This window comes from Molothrus ater, chromosome Z, assembly GCF_012460135.2.
Source record: "Molothrus ater isolate BHLD 08-10-18 breed brown headed cowbird chromosome Z, BPBGC_Mater_1.1, whole genome shotgun sequence".
In the NCBI taxonomy this organism is placed as follows: Eukaryota; Metazoa; Chordata; class Aves; order Passeriformes; family Icteridae; genus Molothrus; species Molothrus ater.
The window spans coordinates 34,896,473-34,924,442 of record NC_050511.2 but is presented as its reverse complement, the minus strand read 5'-3'; the positions used below and the strand labels follow the sequence as shown (position 1 = coordinate 34,924,442).

General features: G+C 37.5%; 1 protein-coding gene across 4 annotated transcripts; it reads right to left on the bottom strand.

Moving 5' to 3' along the window:
• Positions 1-18: 18 nt before the first annotated feature.
• CEP78 (centrosomal protein 78) lies at positions 19-24,866 on the bottom strand. Of its 4 annotated transcripts, XM_036403323.2 has the most exons (16): positions 22,335-24,864; positions 21,947-22,122; positions 21,226-21,298; positions 20,602-20,705; positions 19,659-19,833; positions 17,765-17,878; positions 17,448-17,512; positions 14,633-14,741; positions 14,004-14,021; positions 12,907-13,042; positions 11,905-11,950; positions 10,729-10,872; positions 5,999-6,076; positions 4,150-4,316; positions 2,170-2,323; positions 19-826 (listed from the first exon to the last, which is right to left on the bottom strand). In XM_036403323.2, the coding sequence occupies exons 1-16, from the start codon at positions 22,585-22,587 to the stop codon at positions 323-325; spliced, it is 2,316 nt and encodes a 771-aa protein (XP_036259216.1). In that variant the 5' UTR covers positions 22,588-24,864; the 3' UTR covers positions 19-322. The 4 variants fall into 4 exon arrangements, with proteins under 4 accessions (XP_036259216.1, XP_036259218.1, XP_036259217.1 ...); XM_036403325.2 differs by lacking the exon at positions 10,729-10,872 and having other exon boundaries at positions 17,427-17,512; positions 22,335-24,866; XM_036403324.2 differs by lacking the exon at positions 14,004-14,021 and having other exon boundaries at positions 22,335-24,866.
• Positions 24,867-27,970: the final 3,104 nt, after the last annotated feature.

Genomic DNA, 27,970 nt, shown 5'->3' with positions numbered 1-27,970 from the left:
TAAACACTAGGAAAAAACTGTACTCAAATTAACTTTATTAGCTCAAAAATCTGTGATAATGGAATCCATATGTTGAGTCCCTCATGTGTAGTACAAACTCATGGGTACCATTTTAGCTGTATCACATGTTTTCAAAACTAAAAATCTAGTGACAACATCTAGTGACAAAGAATGCAAGCATGAAACAGGAATACTGAGCAGTATGCAATGCTTTAAAAAGTCAAAGTCTACAAAACCTTACAAAAAATTCACTAATTATACTGAGACATTCAAAACATAATCTTGCAAGTGTAAAGAACAGTTGAAACATTTTAGAACCACTTCAAATGCTGTTAACACTTGGTATACTTTCTTGTATTTCAGAAACAGATCCTATAGTATCAGTTCCAGAGCTAACATTAACTATCTGCAGTCTACTTTTGTCTCCTGTTTCATTTGCTAGAGGAATGTGTTTCTTAGAGGAATAATTTTTGCTTTTTTCACCAGGAATACCACTGGATATTGTGCTATCATCACTTCTAATTTGTACACTGGAATCAGCAAATGAATGCAGACCGGTAGCCAACTGCCTTGCTGAGTGATGTCCTTTTGCTTGTTCATTTTGTTTGACTCTCCTCTCAGATAATACTGGAGTACTACTTCGAGGCTTATTCTCTTTATTTGGGTTAATTGTTTGAGCTTCATTTTCCCTCCACAAACCTGGCTGGTACTGCTGTCCAGCAGTCTGAAGTTCTCTCATTTCTTTAAGTGATGAAAAGGCATTATTCACAACCATCTGGGATTGAAATGTGCCAGGAAGAGGAAGTTGAATGTCCCCAGCTCTGTTCTGAAACAAAAGATTCCAATGAAAAGACAGGCAACTAGAGGAGAGGGGAAAAAAAAAAGAAAAAAAAAGACAGTTTTGCAACTGCCACATATACTGGAGTCTGCAGAGCAAAATACAGTCTTTACCTAATACAGGTAAGACACAGAGTAATAGCAATTGAACAATCTTTATCACCTTTCAAAACAGATTTCTGAAGATTGCTAGGGCGATAATGACACAGAGTAGGCACATTACAGTTTCACATCTAGCTTCAAATTTATACCAGAGGTGCATCAGTTACACAAAAGCAGCCAAAACTTAATCACATCTACCATCCCAAGACACCTGCAATTCCTTATGTTTACTAGCAATTCACAGAAGTGTAGTCTCAACACTCTATACCATAACACCTAGCTGCTACAAGAACCCAAACTAGTCTCAACACTCTATACCACAACACCTAGCTGCTACAAGAACCCAAACTAATCACCAGTATTGGGAGGCAAGAACAAGAGTCTTCAAACTGCAAAACTGGAAATTCTCTCCACACTGTTAAAACAACTCCCAAATTTTTAACATTACATTTAAGGATCTCATGTGTTCTTGAGGAAATTAAAAGAGTTAGAGTGGAAGACTTTGGATATAAGAAACACACTGGAATGCAGAGTGATTCTTAGTACAAAAGTTTTATTACAAAAGTTTTATTCAACTTGGACATAGCTATAGGCCTCCAGTATCTAAATTTTTAACAGCCTTTTAAAAAGCCTGGGTTTTTTTTCTTTGTTACACGAATTCTAATATCACCTTTGAAAAATACTCAAGGTTTACTATCAATTCACAGAGTAGAACCTCAAACTTTATGCAATATTTACAAATATTACAAATTTGTAGTTGCCTGAAGCTCATGTCATGGCCACAGAGAAATCTATCAGGACTGGACATATACACTATTATTACTTACAAGATAATTTATGATTTTCAGTAGGTACATTGTATAGCCTCTCCTGTAAGACCAGGGTTCTTAAAAACACTATAGGTCATTATTAAATGTTTCTAAGAAACCTTATCATGGTATTTTCCAATTTGAATGGATGCATTCCACTACTGGAACTTCCTATTTCAGACAAGGAAACAACAGAATTACCACCAAAGCTTAATACATTACAAAATACTGCAGTTTGTGCTCCTAGCGGTAAACACTTTAAAAGCTTACATTAATCACTGAATTATTATGATCTGTATAAATGCAGCTACAGCAAAGGGTTCCAGTAATAACTTCATGAATCAGAGGGGGATTAACAGCTAAAAAGTACATTAAAGAGTATAAAGTAGAATCGCCTCTAGCATTCCTTATAAAGACTTACTTTGCTATTCTCAGTATGTTCCTGTCTTTCTTCTTCAAAGGACTTCTCCTTTACCACGTTCACAGGCTTACTGAGAGTAGCATTCATTTGTGGATGCCCCAAAATACCAAAATCTGATTGGTCTATCCCAGCTAATACAGCAAGTTGTCCAAGGCTGTAAGATAAATGTTTAATATAAAATCACACAAACTATTATTACTTTTTGAAAGACTAAACGTTCAAAATCAGAAGTAGAATCTGTTAAAGCTTTGAACATAGTTTTCTATTACTTTAAGTGAAGCTCAGAGTATCTTAACTAAGACAAAAACAAGCAGCTGAAGGTATTTTCTTGACTTTGCACAATTAGCCTGCAGAATCAAAACAAGTGTTACAAGGCTGAGAATGAAGCTCTCTAGTTAGCTCAGAGCAGCATACTGGCAATGAGATTCCATGTCAGGCAGAACAAAGATTAAAACTCTGTCCATTCAAGCAGAAATTGGTGCACATCTCCAAATCGCATAATCTCTTAACATGTCAATGACAAGCTTCACAAATACAATGATGTTGGGTCACCTGCCAGCTTGTAAGTTGGCCAAACCAATCACATGTGGGTTTTAAGCCTCAGTAAAAAGTGGAAAGTTGCAGTCATTAACTGATAGCATAACATATGATAAAAAGAAGCTTACTGAAAAGAGCATTCTTCATGACTGGGATCCTGTAATGCTCAGTGAAGCTCCTTATTTACTATGAATAGACATAGGGCTGATATAAAGAAATTTTTTTCATGCAGTGAAAATGCATTTTTCCCTTCCTGAGAAATCTGAAACTCCTGTAGTAATGGCAACTCTACAAACCGTTTTGTCACAAAAATTAAAACACAGCCTCAGGGTAAAGTTTACAGCAAGTCAGAATCATTGTATCATGGAATCATTAAGGTTGAAAATCATTGAATCATTAAGGTTGAAAAAGACCTCTTAATATCATCAAGTCTTGCCATTAATCTAACACTGCTAGGTTCATCACTAAACCATGTCCCCTAAGCACCACATCAAGATGTTTTCTGGACACTTGAAGGGGTGGCCATTTCACCACATCCCTGGGCAGCCTGTTCCAATGTCTGACCACATTCTCAGGGAAGAAATTTTTTCTATGTCCCTTCTAAATGTCCCTTCTGAACCTCACCTGGCGTAACTTGAGGCCATTGTCACTTAGGTCCCAAGTTATATCACTACAATTTGGAAGTGGGAGATAGGGAGGGCAAATAAAATCTTCTGTGATCTTCTCTGAATCCACAAAGTAGACTACAATGCATATTCATATCATTCCATTCTTGTGGATGAGACTGCCATGCTTGGTCATACAAACTTTACAAGCTGGGTTCAAGCTGAAATTCTTTGAAAAATGGGAAGGATGAACCATCCTCTGACAAATTGCAGATACAGTGGTAATACAAACTTCAATAAATTTTCTGTAGTACTACTATTACTACTACTACTACTACTACTACTACTACTACTACTACTAACAATAAATACAGACTTAAAATACAAAGGCTGGAGATACAAATCCCATGTAGATTTCCATACTTCAATTTGTGAATGGAGAGCACAAGGTAACAGGACACTCTCTGAAGGCAGTTCAACTGCATTTTGAGCCTTTCATATTGTGGGAATGTTAAGAGCCAAAGGTGATTCACTAAAGACTTGGAAACACACCTTAATAGAAGCTTTCTACTGTTTTGGAATAGGCTTCTTGAAAGCCTTTCCCAAAGACAGATGCATGAATAGCATCTTAGCTGAACAGTATTTAGATCATGCCTTTGCCACTAGGAAAAGACTAAACAATAGGTAATTTATTTTAAAAAATGGCTAATTTATTTTCCTTTGCTCTCTCAGAGTACACACCGAGAAATCTGGCAGGGTAGCAGGCAGCATACTTCATTGTGAGGATAATTTTGAAAAGATCTCAGGAAACACAGCAAGACTAAAAGTGACAACCTACCCAGCATCTTTAAGGAGGTCTAAAAAAGCATGAAACTTTTGAAAAGAGTTCTCAATGCTGCCTAGAACACCTTCATCTTCCAAAATCATGTTGGTTACTGATTGTGCATGAAGAACCTCGGATAGGGAGATATTTAGACTCCTTAATCTTGCATTTTCAATTTCCAGCTATGCAGGGAAAAAAAAAAAGAAATTTCTTTCATTTTCAGTTTAAAAGACCCCAAAATATCAAACCTCACCTGTGTGCCTAAACAGTAGCATCATAACTGATGTAACAAGATACAGAGTTTGCTGTACCACACACTTTCAGGGCACTGTTGCATGAGCTCTGTGCAGGTCTGCTTATCCACAGCTGCAGTTCTGTGCTTCCATAGATATTCCTGAAGGCACTCAAAGCCACTGGCTTAGCACTGTCTTCAATATGTACAGGATGTTACAGATCAAGTACAAGTGGAAAAATTTAGCTTCCATATTGTTTTACTGTGTAGTTATTATATGACATGTTAACACCAAAGAATTTATTTTACCATTAAAAACTTTAATGAAGGCCAATGCCCTATTATATTCACCGCTCTATATTGGAGGTACTATGTATACTACTGTTAACTCTCCCCTGCCCTGTGCATCCCAAAAGTGAAAGTTTAAGATTATTCAATCTTTCTCCACAACGACCAGTAATCAAATTGATGATTAAACTGAAAACTGTGTGATCACTACAAGATATACAAGGTTTTGTGTTCGAGGGAAGCATTAACTCATCATTGAAGATTACAGCTATGAAATCAAGTACTACCACAGGCTTTCTGTCTTGTATTTTTTATGAGAGGATGAAAAAATTACAGATTGGGTAGTGCACTGTAGGTGATAAGTAAGTAACAAAATAAACACTTTTAGAGATTAATGCTACTTGTTTTATTCCATCTCCTGGTTCAAGGTGCTAAATCCAACCAGCCTAGCCTTGACAGAGGAAGATTTCTTGTAGGGGATGTTCAGCCTAAAAAGCATTTAAGGATCTAAAAAACAGACAGGCAGCAGAGCCTACTGGTGCACATCACATCACAGGAAGATGGGGATAGTCACACAAGAGGGCTACAATCTGTCTTTGAGAAGTGGGGAGTTCTTTGTGGGTATCTGCTGTGGGGTATCACCTGTTGCTCATATTTCAAAGGATATCACTGCTTTCACTTCCCTCCAAATCACATGTAAGGACTAAATCCCTTTGCTTACACTACCTTACACTCAACTGTATTACAAGAAATTCTGTTTATTCATGCAGAAGAATATTTTTAGGTCAGCAACAGCAGAGGGGAAACAGACCTCACAATTCAACTGTGATAAGTTGTTCAGTTTTGTCAAAGCTGAACTGCACAACAAGTGACATGCAGAAAACCATCCCATATGGTTAATGCCTGCAGAAATAAGACTTAAAAACCAAAGGTACAGAATAAACCAAACTGAACAACAGTTGCAACACAGCTTTCAGCACAAGTCATGGTTAGTGAGTTGGGAGACAAAGAACTATCTATGTGTACATACTGCAAATAGATTTAATCACTTTCTTGAGAAAAGCAAGTGTCAGGATGTCCCAGATCATAAGTGTTTCAGAAAATGAATAAAACACATTGAAAGAGTAGCTTGAGCTGGAGTTCAAGGCTCTGAACAGAATCAGTAGAACAAACATTACTAAACACAGATTTCATCACTGCCCTTAAGAACAGTAAACGATCCACGTGACTTTGAACTGAAAATCTGAAAGCTAACACATCAGCGGTCATTGATAATTACCCCTAAGCAAGTGCATTCTCTGAGCAGTGCCTCCTTTAAAAGTAAATATCGTTAAGTATCTTTACCTCTAGTAATCGTTCCTCAGCCTTTACTCTAGCTTTCTGTTCTTCCTTTAGTTTTTCCATGCATTCTTCCAGCTCCAACTACCAAAACACAGATAAACTATCATGAAATTTATCTCAAAATGTCAGATTAACATGCAATAAGAAAAAACTTAACAGCTAGCAAATGGCATTCCAAACATACCTTCTTCAAAAATACAAGACAGAGGCCTACCAGTAGACCATCTAGGATGCAAAATATTAAGACAGAGAAGTAGAAGTAAGTGTGATTCACTTAACAGATTTGTAAGACTGCAAGAGATCACATGAAATTACAGTCCAAATCTTTTTGGTCTATGACATAACCATCAAGAACATATGTTCTTCTCTACTTCCCCTTAATTTTTTCAAGCATCATTTTTAACTAAATATATCTATATCATAAAGCTCAAATTGGGCTCTAATAAGAAATTCTTAGCAGCCATATCTAGATTTTCCAACTATACTCTTTAGCCAGGATTTTATTCCTTTCTTTATTCCTTCTTATAATTGTAAGAATACAAAATTCTGAAGAACTGTACTCTAAGTAGTCAGAATACAAAATTCTGAAATGTAAGAATTGTACTCTTTCTAATTGGTTTCACTTAGTTCTTCAATAAAAAGCTTTTCACAATTCCAAGTTTAGTGTTGAGTTAACAAGAATAAAAACAAATCCAAAACACCTAATAAATATATTCTAGTGTTATTAATAAGATGCCTAAACTTGTATTTTAATTAAAATCTCAATTTCAGTAAGAGTAGTCAAGATTTGCAATACCACATTTTCTTGCATCCCAGCTGAGCATTATTGTCTTTAATTACAGCATCTGAACTAGAAAAACAAGCAAGAATTTTTGTTCTTGTACACCTTAACAATCCTCTGGTTCAAAAGGTGAAAACTGTTCAAATTATCACACTATTCTATTTTTCAGAGATTAGACTGTACAAATTAACAGTATACAAAACTTCTCCCTTTCACTTCGTGTACAAGCACACATATGTAAAAGGACACTGCATTTTGTATGCACCGTATCAACCAGTTCTAAAGAGAATTAAAGATTCAAGTAGTACTGAAATAGTTTGTTTACTAGTAAAAGCTTTTCCAATGCATACTACTGCACTTCCTATAAGTAACCAACTGAGAAGACTAGCGCGCAACAGAATGCATAGTAAAAATAAACCTACAAATGCAAAGGTGTTATAAGTTGCAAGGTACTTTTGCAATTGGTTCCAAGATGCAGGTTCTACAACCACTCCAAGTGATGATTATGGGTCTGTCACTATTCCAGTGAAGCCCACTCCTAAAATCACTAGACTAGTATCAACCAAGCAAACACTGCAAGTAGAAAGCTAGTCATATCTTTATCATAGTCCTATTTGAGCATCAAAGCAGATTTAGCACTATGTCTAACCTGCAGGCACAGGGTGGGGGGCAAATATCTAAGGAGAACCATCCACAAATATCATAATCTTACTGCCATCTACCTTTGAAGATGTGGAAATAATGGGAGCTACAAAACCTCTACATACACAGAAGCACAGCACAGAAAGTAGAAACCGTAATGTTCTGCACTGACAAATTGGCAGTCCCCCAGCCTAGCTTTGAAGACCAGTATTAGCTATCACAGACTGAAGAATTCTTACCTTTCCATTTATAGTGCATGTGCATATGTATAATTATTCATATTTTGAAGTTTCTAGGATGTAGGCTAGGAACTCTACTTTAGAAACCATAGCTCTCTAGTATTTTTGTTGTGGATGGATTTTAGATAATTTTAAAGATCAAAGTGCTGACCTTTTTCTTCAAATTGCTGGTTTGTAATGCTGAAGGTCAATGGCTTAGACAGTAATCAAATTATTACAATTTTTTAAACAGAAATGTAGATGTTTTGCAGTGATGCTTAAACTTGATTTATCACACTTGATATGTACATAGTATTTTATGGTTATGGACTGAGTTCATAACAAAACTGAACACTGCAGTTGCATCTCCTCATAAGCAATAGCAAAGCCAGCATTTAAAGAAACTAATTTGTCACCATTATGTTACAACTATATGTACATTTTAATCTTTGATTTGCTTTTAAGAAATTCACTAGTTTACACAACGCCCTAGTCTCTGTGCAGAAAAAAAATATTAAAATTGATATCAGAGAGGTAAATGTACATCCAAGCTAAAAGACTAAGCCTTCAAGTATTACAGCCCAGAAAGATAACACTGATAGACTTTAAGATGAAACTGAGTATCAAAAATATAGGTAGCCCTTAGAATTACCATAAGCAGTATGTCTGTTCAACACTAGACAGAGGTATAAAACTGAAGTTCAAAAAATTGTATTTTAAAAAATTTAGTAACTGTTCTTTTATTTGACTGCATCATACTTAAAAAAAATACAGTTACAGTGCAATCTCTACTTCTTTGCAATTCACAAAGTAGTGAGATGTAGAAAGAGTTGCCCTGATAACTAATTAGGGTAAAGTTCACCATTTAAATCCCTAGTTAAAATTTAAAAGTATGGGAGTTACCTCAACTACATAGTTCATCAAAACAAATTGTGACATTTGATTCCCTCTTGTGGAAGAAGAGAATATTTATCAGTTCTCATTTTTCATTTAAGCAGATACTAGGCTTTCACTAGCCTAGTCTTTTTTTTTTTTTTTATGAAAACACAACTAAGTACTACTACTAGTTTTATTAAGTAGTATGCCTAAAGCCCCTTTTTCTGCAGAAGGATGTAGAGGAGTTCTCCAAAACTAGCATACTTAAGTGAAAGTCTGGTCCTTCAGTCACATCAAGAGATGTCTGGAGAACTTTTTTTGACAAGGAAGCAGTTTAAGGAACTCCCACCCCTTACTGTTTATTCCCACTCTGCATTCCCATCGTTGCTCTAACACAACTGGTAGTCCCATTAACTGAAAGGTCTATTACCACCAAATACACTGGACTACTTTTCAGTTGGATCAGTTCCTCAAAGCACCTCCCCTCACAAGCTACTGCACAGTAACACCTGTTGAATGACAGTCTTATGATCAGACAAATGTTAAAAGGCACAAGAGAAAAAGACTGAAGCCAGAAATGAAAAGGCTAAGTGACAGAGGGAAAAGAGACAATTCAGTGGGGCCAATTTGATAGCTTGATTCTGCCATAATGTGAAACCTGCTTTTTGTGAATGTAACAAAAACAATGGGTGAGGCACAGAATCAAGTGCAGATTGCTTAACTGGTGCTATCTGATAAGCAACCATGGCCTAAAAAAGTATTTTGGTTTTCAAATTCAGAAAGTCATGAAAATCTCGACCTTTACAAGCACACAAAAATCAAAACTTTGCAGTAGGTTGCCAAAATTTGTGGGTTTCTCTCCAAGGAAGTTGAAATTAATCATAAATTGTCTCTTCCTTATAGCTGCCCTACATGTAGTACTACAGCTAACACCAATGTGTTAGCTGTGGTATGGTCAATAAGACATCCTAGTGGTCAGTATGACAACCCTTCCCCAGAGCACAAAACACTGCATGCCTCTGCTGTGTGTTATGAATAAAATATTCTTCCCTCTCCAAAAAGCAAGAATAAATACATCCAAAGCTTTCTGCAAGCACAGTAGTTCCTACATACAGGTTTTTGGAGCAATTTGCACATGACACAGAATTCTATGACTTCAGACAAAGTACTCTTGGTAAGTGTTGAAGCCACTACACAGCACAATGTCAATACATTGCACACTAACAGTAAAAGTTACTATAAAATTAATTTCCAGCAACATGTGAAAACCTAGAAATCTTCCTGAACAAGAGTTCTAGGGAGAAGAAGGTCTAAAGAAAAAATACATCAGCTGAAAAGGCTGGGATTTATTCATGCAGTATTTGTACAGTCCTTTTGCTTTCCACAACTCTATCTGAGCCGAAACATTCCCACTACTGATAAACCTACAGCAATTTAACTTAACTTCACTCCTCATACACAAAGACAGGTGTACAAGTCCAATACAGGTATACTGTTTTTTAATACTTATTGGACAGGTATACAGTCCAATATTTACACATACAAACAGCATATTCACCCAGCGTGGTGCTCTGACAACAACCTGCAAATCCAGACTGACTGTAGATCTTATTTACAGAAGTAATCATTGCTTTCTCTGAACAGAATTAAAATCTTGACACTTTAGAAACAGCTACCTCATTTATTCTGCCTGAGGGTGTTACCTTACAATACTGCTAGATTACCTCAGCAGCATTGCAGAGCCACTGATACATACCTTTTCTCCACCCCTTTCTTTTATAAGAAGATTCCCAATCAAGATATTTGCACAAATAGTCTGTTTCACTACTGCTAAGTTTTTTAAGTATCAAAGAAGTAGAAGGAATAATAAAAAGCAGATGAAAAAAGTTTACTAGGCCCAATTATAAAATGGAATTCAAACATTTTGAGCTATTTCTGTAATTATTTTTAAACAACAGTTATTTGTATATTTTAGCTCTTAGAAATAACACTAAGTTACTTTTATAAAGGAAATACTTGAAAGAAAATAACACTGATCAAAAGATCTGTGCACTATGATGCAAGAGAGAAATTACACATACTGCAGCTGTATTAAGTTATTCTGAAATCCTGCTCCAAAACTGGTTATTTGTTTAATTACAATTTTCTGAATAAAACATGGTTTAATTTATATAATTTGCCTTTACGGAATCTAAGGCACTGAACATGCTTCTTACCTGTAACTGTTGATATTGTGCTACATCAGTCTTATCTAATGATTTTGACAAACCAGTCTGCTGGACAACATTCTCTAAATCTTCTGTGTCTTCAGTTTCAGATGTAGAAGCACGTTCTAGTGTCACTTTCACAGGTACAGCTGTCTAGTTACACCAGAAAAGAAAACCATGCCCACTCATAGCATTACAATATTTAGCAAAAATCAAAGATTAAATCATATCAAAAGCTTAATTTAAATACAGTTGTTTCCCAGAGTCCTTTACAATGTATACACATTGCCCAGCCATACATCTATGAAATAAATTTGCATAAAACAGTATTAAAAAAAAACAATCCTATGTGTGCCTATGTTGAGTATTTGTGGAGAGGATTTAGCAGCAGAAATGCTAATCCCTGCAAGGCATAGCCAGGACTGCCCCACACAGGACACAGCCAGTCTCAGCTGACCCTTTGCAAGGCATAAAATGCCAGACAGGCACAAGAGGTGGGAACAAAAAGAGTGAGAAAAAGCAGAGGGAACATAAGGCTGGGAGCAGGCAAAGGGGTTCCATGGTGGAGCCAATACCCTCATTACAGCCAGGGAAGACCTGTGTCAGAGCAGAGGGATGGGTCAAAAGAGCTGCTGCCCACAGGCATCCTATGATACCCATGCTTTCCCAAAGGACTGCAGTCCATGGGAAGCCTACACCAGAGCAGAGGATAACTGGTGGCTTCTGCAGCCATCAGATCCTTCTGTGATGGAAATGAGATACAAAGGAGAAGGAAGAAAGATGGGGTTTTTCTTCTCCTGGTAGAGCAGCTCACAGAGAAGTACAAAAATAAGCATATAATCCAAATCCAAGACAGGAAAGATGGTGCAGAAAGTGTTCAGAGAAAAATGCTCTTGGTTATTCCTATTGCCTATGGAGGCATTGTGCCTATACTCCAACTCAGCCAGCTCCTAAGACTAAGAACCCAAAAGATACAGAGATAGAAATTGAAGTAAACCAAGTATCAAAGAAGATTCAACCAAAGGCTGATGTAAACTACTTTCTTTTTTTACTCCTATGAGTGACAATCTTTAAAAGTATGTTCCAGTCTTAGCTTTCAGACAACGAGAATCTCTTGAGAACATTTTCCTCTTTTTTCAGGCAGCTACCCACTAAAATAAAACCAGTGTGTGAGAAAAACAGTACCTGAATCTTCAATGGCAATTCCCCAGCACAATCCGCTGCCCTGCCTCTGAAGTACAGAAAAAAAAAATCAAAACCATACTTTTGAGGAAAGTTTATAATGCTCCGAACACAAAATTTGGAAGAAATGCACAAAATGCTCGGAACACAAAATTCACTCTTACAGGTGAAGCAGTAAAAGTAAATAAACAGCATCAAACACTGCACTACATCCCTTTAAGCCTCATTACATTCTTATTTCGATTAGTACTCCCTAGTTAATCATGATTTAGAGCAACACTACTGGATGCTAACATTAATATCTTCAATAGGCATCTTGTTTAGTTAATTATTTTGAACTAAAGTCAATAGGAGAATTTGGTGTTCAGCATTTTGAAAAACAAACTTAATAACCACACTTGCAATATAGCATTAAGTAAATTTTTTGTTTAAATAGTTATATAGTCTCCATTTTGAGAGGCCAAGATCTTGGGAATGGATTAAAAAAACAAAAACAAACAAGAATTGTTTCAAAAGACGGCTTTCATGTGTAAGTTTTTTTCAGTTTTACTTTAATTTACCGCTCTTAGATGATCACAATAATTATGCTGGTATTGAGTGGGGTGAAGCAGAAAAAAGAGACAGGAAAATACCTAAGCAGCATGAACTGGATCTCAAACCAACTATACTAAAAGTTTAGAATGCTAACTTGCCTCTTCAGCTATGATACAGTTGATAAATCATTATTAACAAAAGAATAAGCAGAGAAGGTAGATTTGGTTGTGGTGGGGTTTTTTGCTGCATATGAATGGCTATCATGTATTTTTGTGTATTTTAAATCCTTACTAGAGAAGAATTTATGTAAAATCCTCAAAATTTATATAAACAGAAAAAACTCTGACAACAGTTACAACATTCTGTGTGTAACTTTCAAATCATATTTTAAAAAGCTAACATTGCTCTCTGCTGTATTTATCATGCAAATTTTATGGTTTAGTATTTTCTCTTGTACTATGAAAACCTCACCTGTATCTCCTTGCACGTTCTGCAGTCCGCCAAGGAAGGAAGCCCTTTGTGCCTGGTGGTAGTGGTTTTGGTGAGTAACTCTCTCTCACAGTAGAATTTTTTTTCCCAGGACTTACAGATTTTTTAGATGATAATCCTGAATTGAAGAACAAGACGAGAAGAAAAGAGAATTCATGATACCTTATTATTCACATAAGAATTCACAGCTTACTGTTCATAAAATTTTCTATGTGATAAATAAGGACTGTAGGAAATCTGCCATTCAGTCTAATTTTGCTAAAATAAAAAAAAAGCTTGATCCAAAACCTTGAGATTATAAGATGGTATACTTAACTGCTCTTAGGCTGATGCAAGACAAGCTGGATTTCAAAAAAAGGAGGCAAAGCTTTGTAGCAGAAGAGCTTTAGATGGTTTTAAACCATCCACACAAACAGTAAAGGCATCTACGTGTTTCAAATTGCCCTCTAGTGGCTTTAGAGTGAACAACATTATTTTATTTATGGGCAAAATAATTAAAAATAAAGCTGATACTTATGCACATCACTTGTACAGGACACCAGCAATCTCTTCCCTTCAGAACAATAATAAGAAAAAGTAGGGTTTACTGGTCTGGTATTTTGCTGTTTAAATCATACAGCATCAATGTAGACTCAGAAAGAAACCTAATATGGATCATCATTAGAATATCTACCAGGAGTAATTAAACTTTTTATCAGGGCAAGGGGAGCCTCACATTCTCTCTAAGCCAGAAACTGGTAAGTCTTGAAAACTAATCATCTTATATTTCCTACAGTTAAACTAGTGAGAACTCAGGTTATTGTTTTTCTGAGATCAGTACAATAACTGATTTTGTAATGGTATAGAAATGCATCACTTAGTTACTAGGATTCAAAATCTCAATTCATTCTGAACATAATAAACAGGATAGTTTTCAGCTTGACTTTGTCCTTCTCTTAAAAAAAACAATCCCAAAGCACATAAAAACACCACACACAACCAGCAACCCCAAAACAGAGAAAAAGACAAAAAACCACAAAACCCTCCACAACCACATTTGCCAGGCATTTTTTCCTCCCATTACCACCCAGATCACTTACCTCTCTGCTTCCAGATAACTAGAGTGAAGACAAGAGACAGTGAAATGTATTACAGTGAAATTTTTAGTAGCTTACTGAAAAATGTTGAGTATCACATCTATCAGTACTTAATTATAAATATTCAAGATACCTATGTTATTTTAAACATACTATTTATAATAGGTTTACATGAAGTTAAAAAATGTTTTAGAACATTTTGTACATCAGTTAAAAAATGCATGTTTGCTTGTTCTGGCAGAGGACAGCCTGCTACAGAAAGGTTACAACAGCAGGAGAACTAGACAACTTACTACTGCCAAGCTTTGCAGAAGTGAAAGCTTGTGGAGACACAGTACAAATATGTGCAATGCTTCCACACATTTTAAAGTCAGCATATCCTACCATTTTTCCAGCCATGTATCTAGCAGTACTAGAAACAAGAGTAAGTTTCCTACCAATGATACCAATGATAACAGAAGATGCATTATATCATTAAGAAGGAACAATTTTTTTTCTTTTTGAAGACAAACATTCTGTAAACACTAACATTTAGACACATCATTCATTTTATTTTTTAATTTAAGCTCTTAAGAATTAAGATAAAATTTTCTAGACAAAATGTACTATAGGCAGAAAAAACAAAGAATTACCAATACGAATAGTAGCTTTTCCTTTCCGACCACTTCCTAGGACAATAGTTCTTTTCTTTGGCTTAGTTTTCAAAGCTTCTTTGGAAGACGAAGACATCAGCCACTTAAACTAGAATTTGGTTTATTTTTTAAAGAAAAAGAAATCTGTTTAGCAACTGACAGTTGAAGAGGTGCGTATTTAAAATTAGTTTTTCAGATCTAGAGAACACTGTACTTACAGGAAACTTTATAAGATGTAAAATCAAGAAAAAACAGAAGTCTCACAAGGCCCAAATTTAAGCAGATGATAGTCTACATTACCAGAATGTGTTCCCAAAACATCACTACAATATCCCATCCAATATTATCCTTTCTCCTGTGGAAAACAGTTCTCCTTCTATAGCAAAAATCTCCCAGCATCAACCCTATAAAGAGGCAACCCTGGCTTCTGTGCTTCATTCTCAGACAACTGGCTTGATAGGAATGACTGGCTCAGACCAAAGCTCTCCAGAATAACAAAAGCTTCCCCAATGCAATTTTGTATTGCTGATAAAGTTAGTATTTTAAAAAACACAAAGTTTATTTTTATTTGCCTGTAATGAAAATTCATCCTTACACAGTAAAAGCCCCAAAATAAAATTAAAAGACAGTGATGATCAAAGGCCACAGCTGTACTTCAAACTTCACTTCCTTACAGCAACAGTTCTATTCCTAAAGGCTCCCCTTGCCTGATAAAAAGTTTAATTACTCCTGGCAGATATTCTAAAATTACTCAGCTAAAATTACTTACTTTTCAGTGTGCATCACTAATACAGAGTCTAGTGCTGGAGCAGTAAAATACAGATGACACTAACACAAAGCCTGTCTCACATGGCCCTAAATCCCACATCAGAGTAGTAGGAACAGTATGTCAGAGCTATTCCCATCTAAACCATCAGAATGATTAAAATTCCATTACTGTGCTCTAAGTTTAATTCAAATTTATCATTGCCAAGAAGATCTTTTTCTTTTCACATTGGATACAATTAAACCTTGTATAAATTTTGCTGTGTCTCCAGGTGGGTCTGGTCCCTGCGCAAGCGAATTGATCATTTTAAACTAAAACACACCCAGAAAGTGTAAAATTAATTTGCAAGCTTCTAAGAGCAAAAGTAATTTTAATTTTGTTTTGCTAGACACCTAAAAGAGCAGCTTTACTAGGTTAAACCAAAAATTCATCTAGCACATAGCCTGTCTCATCTCTGCTCTTGTTGTAAACCATCTAAGCATCCAAGTATAAAAACAGCAAAATATAAAACTAGTGCTCTGAAAGTATCCTGTTTTGTAGACAACTTCAATGGATTTTCCCTTGAGCTATTTATAGACTCTCAGAAACTACACAAACTTTCATCACCTATTTCACTTGGTCATATCTATGATTACATATCTATGATTTCACTATACCACTACACAGTGCTGCTAGAATATATACCTTTTGTTTTAGCAAGGGCATCAATTAGCAGTAGACAATTACTCTTGCAAACCCAAAAAAAAGGTCCAGAAGAGAATCAACTACATGCTACTGAAAAACAAACAACCACTTTTTATACAAAGCAGGATGGAAGGAAAGACAGATGTGACTAGCAGAAGAAGCAAAGCTATGTAGTAAACCAATGGAAGTATTTCTTCATCCATGTTGTAAATGAAGTATGAAGAATTACTAGCAGTGCTAATAAAACTTAAGATACCACACTAACTGGTTGAATATAAAACTAATGTCTTGAGTCAAGTAATCTTTTAGTATATGGGAGATTTCCCAGAGTTGTTTCTTTCCATGGTCTGGCTTTCCAATTATCTTTAGCATTTCCAGGCAAATGTTATTTTCACGTGATTCCTGTGATATTTTTTAAGTTTTAATCTCATCTGCCAAGCAGAAAGAGTACTTCTTCACATCCAACCTCAAGTTCTCAAAAAAGGTCTTCTAGAGATTGAAGTAGGGAACTGTAATAATCCTCCAGAAATTCTGTACACAAATTTTCAGTTTATTAAGACAGTCTCTACACATCCACAGCTCTGTCTTTATTTAGTCTTTTCAAAAACCAAAAGAGCATTAAATTCCAACACAAGAACTGGGATTGCTGGGACTCCTTTGGGAACTGAATCACATTTCTGTATATTTGAACACTATATCTAATCATAAACAGTCTAGATATTCAGTTTATGTGCATTACTGTGAACTCTCTATGGACAGTTAGACCAAGATGAATGGGGGTAATGTACTTTAACTGAACTCTGTTCTCATAGATGGTCTGCATTGAAAGGACAGGCCTGAGCAACTTTAAAAAATTTGGGTTACAGAAGTTAGAGACAAGAAATAAGTTCTAAAATAAATTAAGGGCTAAATTCCAAATTGTGGTTTCCTTCACTTTTTAGTTAGAAGTTATTATTACCATGTTGACAAGGACATATGTAGTAGAAAGCCCTCCAGCAGTCCTGGAGGGACTATTTAATTTAATATTAAATTAATATTTAATTAATATTCTATGGTAATGCCCAAATACACACACATTTCCATTTTTCTCTCCATTAAATGGATATCCAGGTTTTATTACATGTGACAGCTTTAATTCCATAAGAAATCATACATGGAAAGAAATACAGTAACATGTTCATTATAGTGGTTTTAGGTTTCCCCCTAGAGAGTGGGTTTTTTTCATTTGTACTGAGTCAAACTTCTGTTTAGAACCAGAACAGCTGTTTTAGATTCATTCTGAAAAAAGTCATCCTTTAAAAAAAATAAATGCAATGGAAGCTAAAAAGAAAATCCCAAACTCACTCCAAAATGTGTAAAACACACCTCTGAGTCAGCACTGCTTCCATTCTTGAGAACTCTTTCAATTATCTTTTTCATCAGACTATGACCTAGAATGAATTAAAACACCTTTTTAAGAATTTTCTGTAAGAGACAATTCTTTTTGTGAACAAACAGATCATTGACTAGTAAGTAGATATTACCTATCCTGGTTGTTTTCCTATGTTAAAAATGTTTAGCAAATTATCGTGGCATGTTCTTTTTTTCTTAAAAGCAGTTTACCTTTCCCCAGATAGCTACTGAAGAAGAAAAAAAAACCCAACAACCATACAAAGAGAATAAATACAGACACAGGTACATACCAATTAATGGATTTTTTCTTACGTCAAGTACCACTAATGTTGTGTTAGTTTGAAGAGCATCTAATAATGACCTTGCTCCTTCATTGGATATTCCGCACTGCTGCAAATCAAGTGCTAAAATGTTTAAGGAGGCAAAAAAAAAAAATCAGTGGAGGTAGTATAGCATTTAGTTAGTAATTTAATTTAATAGTTAATATCTAAAAAATTAATCCTGCTGAAAACCTCCATTTCATAGAAAATGAAGCATGAGAACTGAGGACATGATGATAACAGTCATCAAAAAAGTGTAAAAACAGGAGTATTGCTTTCAAAGAACACAACTAGAACTTTTCAACATTAAGAAACAGCTGTTAATATCTGCAGAGGAGGTAATATGAACCACTCTACAACCACTGTGGGCAACCTGTGGCAGTGTTCAGCCATCCTCAAAGTAAGAGGGTTTCATCATGTTGGAGAAACCTCCAGTGTTTTCATCTCTACCCACTCCATCTTGCCTTGTCCACAGGTCCACTGGAAAGAGTCTGTCTCCATTTCCTTTACATCCTCCTTTCAGATATTTGTACACCTTGATTCCACTCTGAGCCTTCTCTTCTCTAAGCCAGAGTCCTAGGTTTCTCAGCCTTTTCTGAAATCGGAGCTGGTTTAGTCCCTTCATCTTAGAGGCAATTCACTAGACCCTCTCCAGTAGCTCCACTTCCCTCCCGTACTGCACATTCCATGGCCTCACTTGTGCTGAGTAAAGAGGAAGAATCACCTCCCTCAACCTGCTCAAAAAGTCTTTGCTTAATGCACCCCAAACACTAATGGCCCTCTTTGCCACAAAGGCACCTCACTGTTTCATGGACAGCTCATTGTCCACCAGGATCTGCAGCACCCTTTCTGCAAAGCTGCTTTTCAGCCACACAGCCCCTGCATGTTCTAGTGCACATATTATTCCTGTCCAAGTGCGGGACTTTGCACTTCCTTTTCTTAAACACCATGAAGTTCCCATCAGCTGATTTATCCAGCCAGCTGAGGTCCCTCTAGATGGCAGCACATCCTTGCCTTTCTAGGGACCCAAGAAAGACTGTAGTTTCCTGAGTCCTTCTTCCCAGACTTCTTGAAAATAGGCAAGACATTAGCTATCCTCCTCCAGTCCTCAGGCACACTCTCCCAATCACCATGATCTTTCAAAGGCTACTGAGAGTGACCTCAAAATTACATCAGCCAGCTCCCTCAGCACTTGTGAACGCATCCCATTAGGGCCTATGTATGGCTGTTTGTCCAGTTTAAGTATTCTCTAATCTGATCCTCTTCCATCAGGATGGATGTTATCTGTAGACCTGCCTCATACTAGAAAACAAAACTATAAAACAGGTATTTTATTCCACACACAGAATGCTATGATTTACACCAGCACTATTAGTAATTTTGTATAATTACTAGGTATAGCAATACATATACTGCAGAACAAATTCATTCTCAAAGATACTGAAGGACAATACTAAATAAAACAACAGTATTCAGATACTTCAAAAGAGGAAGAGAGATTTCTTTGGAAAAAAAACAGTACTCTTCCCAAGCTACACAGTAAGTTACTAGTCTGGCTGCAACTGTTACAACCGATAATTTTAAATCTTCTGCCTGCCACTACTATATTTTAAGAGATGCAGTAGTGAGACATAGAGATAGTAGAAAACATATCAGTAGAGATAAAGAGATATGGAGATCCTGCTGAAATCCTTACAGCAACTAGTAACAAGCAGATATGAGGTATATCAGGAATTTGCTGGTATAGGCCAAGTTCTACATCATATGGAATATCTCAGTACATATACATTAGTATGTCTGTAGTTACTATGTAAGGAAACTCCTGAATTACTCTGCTGCTCATTAGTAAAAGACTTTGTAATACCTTTTAGCCAAAGGTCCTCTCCTAGACAGTCTGCAAAGGCACTTGCTCCTCTATCTCCAACAAGCATGTTGCAGTTCAAAGTAATCCGCCTCAAACCTGTCATATATTCAAGGTCAGGTCTCCTGTAACGTAGGCTGTCAGCCCAAGCTTGACCATGTCTTCTTACTGCCTGGTGCTTTGCAAACAAAGAAGCTGTTAACAAGTGAAATGGCAAAGCCATAACTGAGGACATGATGACAAGCTACCTTTTTCTGTAAACCATGTTCAATGGCTTGAATGTAGGTATAAGAAATATATGCTGGTGTAAGTACACCATTCCCGAATTCAAGAAACATAACTAATTTTTAAACCTTACTGGTAACTCATATTTGTTGTGACTGCTCAGTTTGCAACGCAAATTATTAAACTTGGCTACAAAGTATTTTATCACCTTCTTTTGACAGACACTTTCAAGGCACATTGAATAGGAAATAAATACATACACAATTTTGTGCTTTCACAGAAATCACAATTAACACTAATTAAAACACACTACTAGGCAGAAATCTCCTGATCATTTAATCAGCAGCTTCTAAACTGTAAACTTGATTATTCTTAGCCAGTGCTTCAGAATACTTGAGACATTTTTCAAAATGATTGACAATGAAAGAAGCACCCTGAAAACAGGCGTCAGATGTTTACAGGCCTAGTCCTTATTTAAAGAAAATGCTTTATTATTTATGTTTTTTTCTAAGAAATAGCAAATTTAAATTTTACACCAGTAAACTAAACTGCTTTTGTCATACAAAGTCACACCTTTCGTAAGAACATACACTTAATTTTGGCATTCACACAAGCTCCTCATGAAGTGCCTTAACTGATTTTGGGCTTTAAAGCAGAAGTAAAAAATTAAATTTATTAAGTTCTTACAAACACTCCATTCTAAGACAGTTCATTAAATTACCTTTAATAAATTTGCTATATGTTCTGCCCCTCGCCACGTCAGGCTACATGCTGTGAAGTTAAGAAATCTGATAGTAGCTGTATTCTTTATACTCTGACAGATTGCTGAAGAAAACAAAAGTACACATGTTATCTACACACAGCATTTCCACATTATCAGAACATGCTTTTTCAGTGGCCTATTAAGAGGCAACTTTAAGAGCCAAAAGCTTTGACAAAGAACTAGTGCTGAAAAACAGAGTGTATTTTCAATACAATTAATGTGTTCTAAATTCATACATTTCTAGTGCAAATGTTCAGCAAAGAATATCTGAACAAGTTTGAAAATATTTGATTTCAGTTTACTTATAGAAGCTTAAACAAATCAGGAAAGGGTAAAGAAATACAAATGCTGTTTTAGATAAAAGTATAAACATCACTATAAAGTAGTATATATATTTACTAGCCTGAAGTGAAGAAATTCAAGTCTTTAAATGCTACTGAGTTATGCAGAATAAAGTAAAGATTGTTCTTATAATCTCCATAGACAAATTTAAAATGGGAATGGAAATACTGAAAAACTTGCGTACCTATTTGGAAACTTAAAAGAGAGAAGTATATTTACAGGTTTTGATTCTGAACTTACTTTCCAACCCTCCATCTCCAATTGGACAGTGGGCTAAAGAGACACTCTCCAGAGATGAAGCTGTGGCCAAGCCCTAAAGAATAAAACAAACAATGTCGTTATGTGTTTGAAAAGCAAAAAGCAAAAGCAAAAGAAAAAAAAAAAAAAAAAAAGAAAGACCAAACCACTCATTCTCTGTTCCTTACAAGAAACTCTAGGGGATTCAAACAAAGGTCAAAACCAGCAAACCTTCACCTTCAGTTTAAGCGGGTTCATTTCTTTAGCTTGCAGAGGAAGCTTGCCTGTGGGCAACCAGCAGCAACCTTCCCTCTAGAAGCCAGTTATGTGCAAACTGGAGCTTTCCAGTAACACATCTGAGGATCAATTTTTATCTCCTTGGTGTCCCACAACTTCCCTTCTACCACATACATGCACAATGGTTTCAGTTGTGAGCCTATGTCGTACGCCTCAAGCACACGGCAGAGATGTTGCCAAGATCTTTCTAGTAAGCCTTGTGCTTCTGAGACATTCAGTTAAGACCAGGTTATGCTAAAAGTCTCAGCAGAATCATTCTTTATGATTCTTTACGTAAAGACTACACAAGATATCTTTGCATGTATTTGTTGCATGTATTGTCTGCAACAAATATGCAAAGATTAGTTGCTACTATTCTCTGTTCTGGGCAATTTGTATATTTTGTACTATATGTACTATGTATTTGTACATACTATTATATTCTCACCTTTGTTAAAAGTGCTAGGTCTCTTTCCCTCAGAGGCAAACCCTGCAGTTCTAAATGTTTTAGTACATCTGATATACTGAGACAGCCTTTCACAGCTTTGCATAGTTGGCCAGTCAAGTCTTTTGACAGAGTTGCTGGAATTCTCCTTCTAAAGTAAGTTTTGTATCTTTCAACACCTAGTGAAAAATAAAAACTACACATCAGTAAAATCCAGTCTGTATTGGCTTAAAAGCAATTATAATCATACCCTCCTTGTTTTTTGTACTTTCTTAAATTATAGTAATTCCTTAGGCGTAAGAATTCCTCCCCCCATGTATTCCATCACGGAGAAGTTTTATGCAACAAGTTTTAACATGCATACATCAACATACTTATCTTTTATACAGACCTGATTCTTCAAGACCATGTTGATGTAAACTTCTTATTCTAATAGAAGCCAAAGTCTTATTATGCCTGAGAGCATTCAGAAGTGGTGCCCAATCAGTAGCTTTGATGTGATCCACAATTAGATCAATAGCATCACGAGTCATGCTAGCCTTCACAGCTTTCAGAGGGAGAGAGCCTTGAAGTTCACAAAGATGTTCATAATGTGAGAAGAAATCCAGCATGCACTGTCTTCTTAATTTGACTGACTCAATCATTTCTTTTATGTGAAAAATTTCTCTCTAAAATAAGAAAGAGGAAAAAACACAGAAACTTTTTTTTCAATATATAACTATCTTGCATTACAGTGCCAATTCAACACACATATCCAAAACATGAAAATGTTCCTGGATATTCTATAGCATTTACTCATCTTTAATGCATAGCTAAAAACCTTATGTCTTATGATGCTTACTACCTGTGCAAGTAAAGTTGCATGAGTAAAGGGCTGGGGAAAAAAACCCCAAACACCAAAAATCAACTCATCTGCATTTTTATTCTCCTCACTCTAACAGGTATAACAAGAACACAGAAGCCCAGATCTTTAAGCACTGACTTTTGTAGAGATCTTGTTTTCATCTTAAGATTTAACTTAGTAGCATCAAGGTCTGCCCAAAAACCTTGGACACTCCCTGACCCACCATCAAGGGAAACATACAGAGCCAGTTGTGAACTTCTCTGCTACTTCAGTTAAAAGTCTAAATTATCATCACACATAATAAAATTTGATTTCCTAAATATTTTTGCTATTGCATACCAGATATACATACCCCAGTAAAATTCACTAAGCACTTTTCAGGCATAAGGTTTTGTTATACTTTAGTACGCACAGAGAATAACACAACTAACTTCCAAACAGCATCTCTAAATACTGCTATGACATAGCTATTAAGAGTTAAGTAATTCTACTGTCTCAATAGGGACACTTGTCAGTGTATTTAGAAGATACATTTATTTATTTATTTATTTATTTATTTATTTATTTATACTCAGGACAACATTAAGTATTCCACACAGGATATCAAACACTGTTCACATTGCAAACTTTTTTTCTTATTTGTCACAGACTAGAAAGCTTTAACCAATCTTCTCAAATATTCTGTATGTCAAATTAAGACATGTTATACTGGACATGTGAGGACAGCCATTTGTAAAAGCATAACTTAGAAAAATAATATATTGTTAGCATCTAAATGACTGGAAATATAGTAATTCTAATAATACAGTTCCTCTACACCCTTTTACTTTTTTTTAGCTCTGATTTACCAGCATTTAATGACCACACCGTGGCCACAGTGTCAGAAATTACTGAATTACAATCTTACACTTTGGGTTCAGAAAATGACCATCAGTATTAAGACATCAATGGCTTCTGGTAATGTATAAATGTGCAAAATATTAGCCTTTTTTCTCCAGAGCTTAAGCAATATTCTTTTCATGGAGGCTTTCACTGCAACACCTTAACACCACACCTCTAACTGAAGAAAGGAGCTCCTGGCCCTACCACTGAAGTTTAATCCACTTGTAGGAAGAGACAAAAAAAACCAAACTAATCAGACCTAAAAGCTTTCCAAATGGAAAACTATATAAATTCGAAGTCTTCTGCACTGAAGGTGCAACCAACCTGATACCATACCACCTTTGACTTGAGTGGCTCTGAGAATGTATACAGACGATACTTATCTACTCAATACGGATCCAAGAAATCACACTAGATGGCAACAAATTACGAGAAATATAAGCACACAGTAAAACTGAAAAATCCAGCTCCATGTTAGGAGTTTTCTGGAACCTGTGAGTTTGTAAGGATTAAAATAACCAGCTGGCTAAATGTATATCGGGTGGGCAAACAGACGGCACCCAGGAGCACTGCCAGCAGCAGCCACGGCCAATGCCGACCTGCGGGGCACACCGGGAGGCCGAGCCGCGCTCACCCTGGCGGGGCGCGCCTTGCCAAGCGCGGCCTGGGGGCCTGACGGGGCTCGGCACCCTTCACTGGACCTGGGGCACAACTGCGTTTAAGGACGTAACTCAGCACCCAGCTACAGACAGCTCCGGTTAGCACCGGGGTAATAACAGAGGGGCTTTTATGCTACACCGACTCAAGATCGACACCGATTCAGGGAATCGCTTCAGACCGCACACCACTGAGCGGGCATCAACAGGGGGCTGGGCTGTCCCGCCACCAACTCGAGGGCTCTCGCCAGAGGCGGCCAGGAACAGACATCAGCCGGTCGCTCCCACGCCCACAACGGCCCCGCCACCCCCGGCCCTGACGGCCCCATCTTCCCGGAACCGACTACGGCTCGCTCCGCGGGCACCCCGCTCCGCCTCTGCGCCGCGGGCCCGCCGTTACCGATGTTAGGCGCCGCTAACCGGCACTGCGCGCCGTTACCCGCCGTCACCCGGCACTGCGCGGCACTGCGCGGCACTGCGCGGCGTTACCGGCAGTCACCCGGCACTGCGCGCCGTTACCCGCCGTCACCCGGCACTGCGCGCCGTTACCCGCCGTCACCCGGCACTGCGCGCCGTTACCCGCCGTCACCCGGCACTGTGCGGCGTTACCCGCCGTCACCCGGCACTGTGCGGCGTTACCCGCCGTCACCCGGCACTGCGCGCCGTTACCCGCCGTCACCCGGCACTGTGCGGCGTTACCCGCCGTCACCCGGCACTGCGCGGCGTTACCCGTCGTTACGCGCCAGCGACCGCTGTTCCCGCACCCCGCGCCTGGGCCCGGCGCCGTTGCAGCGGCCGCCGCGTGGCGCGCGAGACTGGCCCCCGATTGGCCGCCGCCCCGCCGCCCTCCCGCCCGCGTTCAAAATGGCCGCGCCCGGCCGTCGCGACGGCGGGGGTGTTACATAGCAACAGTACCGCGCAAGAGAGTACCGCTTCCCTTTCCTGAAGAAAAGCAAACAAAAAACAGAAACAAAGACGAGGAAAAAAAACCCCCAAAAACCCAAACAAACCCCCCCCCCAAAAAAAAAAAAAAAAAAAACCAAACCAAAAGCCAACGAAGCCGTGCTAGAAGAAAGTAGGCACTGCTTCAGCTTTCCGTCAGCAAAGCACGTGATGTAGGAGCTCCACAGGTAGGGAAACGTTTTGATATCCAGCAGTAGCCACAGACAGGTAGCCTGAGCCGTCCAACAGGGTAACAAACTTGTATTTCACATCTGTGTTTCCCATTAGGTTGCTAGGTCACACATAGTTTTCATTAACATTCAGTACAGTGCATTATACGGTGTGACATTTAGTACTGAATAACTCAAAATGGAGTCCAGGTGCTGCTCCTAGAACTGCAAGTTCTAGGATAGGGACACCAGCTAATTAGGAAAAATTATTACTGTAGGTTGATGACTAAGAGCAATTTGGTTATTTAAAAAATTATGCTTGTAATCTGCTCGTAGGCAGCAGGATTTAAACACTTAAGGTGAGCAAGCTCTAGAGAGCTTTCCACAGAAACTAGACAGGCTGCTAGGACATTCAGAGGACACTGTGTTTACGCAGATGCAATGTTACTTGCTGTCTCTGACTGACATCAGAAGCAACTGAAGCACCTTAATAGCTATCAAGTGTACCAGAACAAGACTTATTTCAGTAAGTCTGACATCACCATCTATACAAATGTTTCACTGTGATAGTTGAGGAATTCAATGTAAAAGACAAGAAACACAGGACCATTATCAGTGGAATGGCAAAACCAATGTTTCCGTAACTGTCTGACAAAATATTTCCTGTGCTTGCCATAACTCTTGGTGTCACAGACTAAACTCAAGCAAAATTAAATTAATATATTTTCAAGAATCTTTACTTTTAAAGGTTTATTGTTCCTGCTACTTAGTTACACAGATATTTCCAAAATTGAAATTCAAAATCTTGCTGAGAAACTGCTTCAAGTTGCTCCCTACCAACCTTGGTTTTCTTAAAAAAATAATGTTAAGTGTCCATTTCCTCAGCATTTGATTCGGTGCTTTAGATTTGCTTTCTATTTGCAATTCTGTTTTTTTTTGTTTGATTTAGGTTTGGGTGGGGTTTTGGGGGGGATTGGGTTTTTTTGGTTGGTTGGTTGGTTTTGGTTTTGTTAGCTTGGAGGCAGGGGGGGTGGTTTTGTTTGGTTGTTTTTTTGTTTTGTTTTTTGTTTGTTTGTTTGTTTGTTTTTGTTTGGATTGGGTTGGGGGCTTTTTGCTACACAGAATTTTGGTATACATGGCACAGAGCTTTTGGTACACCTTCCAAAAGGGAGGATTATCAAAAGTGTTCTGTGTATATCAATAATTGAGTAGGCCCTAAACACAGGCTTTTTGTGGTACTTGTGATGATGTCTCCTTCTGCATTCCAGTCTCCCACGTGTGGGCCTTGCAACAAGCCCACAGACTTGTTGCAGAACACACCTAGAGCAGGTAGCTTGAAGTGCCAGCTGCAGGTTGTACCCTGGCTGGTGGGAAACAGCTGCAGCCCCAAACAATGAGCTTTGAAGGTACAATGAGCTTTTAGACCTCCTGCCTAACAAAGGGCACAGTCCTGGAATGCCAGCCATCACCCAAAGCCTCTGCAGGGCCCAGTGAACAGGGAGAAGAGCCCATGTGCCACATAATTTTTATTGTTGTTTTATGTTTTCTCTTTGGTAAAGATCTCATTTATTTTGGAATATATCCTATGTATTGCATTTGCAACTATAATCACTACTTTCTTTTGTAGTCAAAGGCAGTTCCCTTTACTGTTTTAGAGCTTCAAAAACATAAAGTAATTTGGTGAGATACCAGATGTCTCTGGAGAGAACAGTCCCAAACAGACCCAATTCTGTCACTTTGGCAAATGATGTCTTCTTCACCAGTCATCATTTTGCTGAATTTGTTTAAGCGCTTTTTGTTCTCACTGTTTTCTTCCTGTATCTTTCTAGGCCATATGCTATTGCAAATTTTTTTGTTAATGTGTAATTTAATTTTTTAATCTGATTCAACAGTACAAGCATTTCTCAGTCTCAGACTATAACCAATGTTATCTTTTTTAGAGACATCTGGAGACAAAAAGGGGCTGTGCACTCTACCCTGTTAGTGGGTGGGCAGCAGATGTTTTCTCTTGACTTTATGAGGATGTCTGGAAGGTATCCTACTTGATTGGTGTTCTTCCACATTATCACTTACTGCCTAGTAAGGATGTGTTAAAGGAACCACTTCACATTGTCCTTTCTCTTTTTTTTTAACTCCCCTATCTAACCTTTTAAAGCCTGCTTCCAAGCTGACTTTAAATAGCTGTCTCATTCCAAAACAAAATAACTAAAAATTATTTTCCTCTGTTCTGCAGAATGCCAGTGGGGTTGAATGCTAAGTGCAAAAAAGGAAAAAAACAAAATTTCCAGAAATATTTGACAGGTTTAAAAAGCTGCTGACAGGGCAGCTCTGTATAGCTTTTGTCCAGAAGCCTGAGAGGATCCTTTGTTTCTAGGTGGCAAGGTTCATCAAGCAAAGCTGTATTGGAAGAGCCCATAAATCTGCTTAAAGCATGGAGGAAATAGTTATTTCATTCTGCCATTATTAGATAGCTTTATCATATTTTTATTGGAAGTTCATAGTTGCATAAGTGCCCAGTGCTCCTTATTATTTG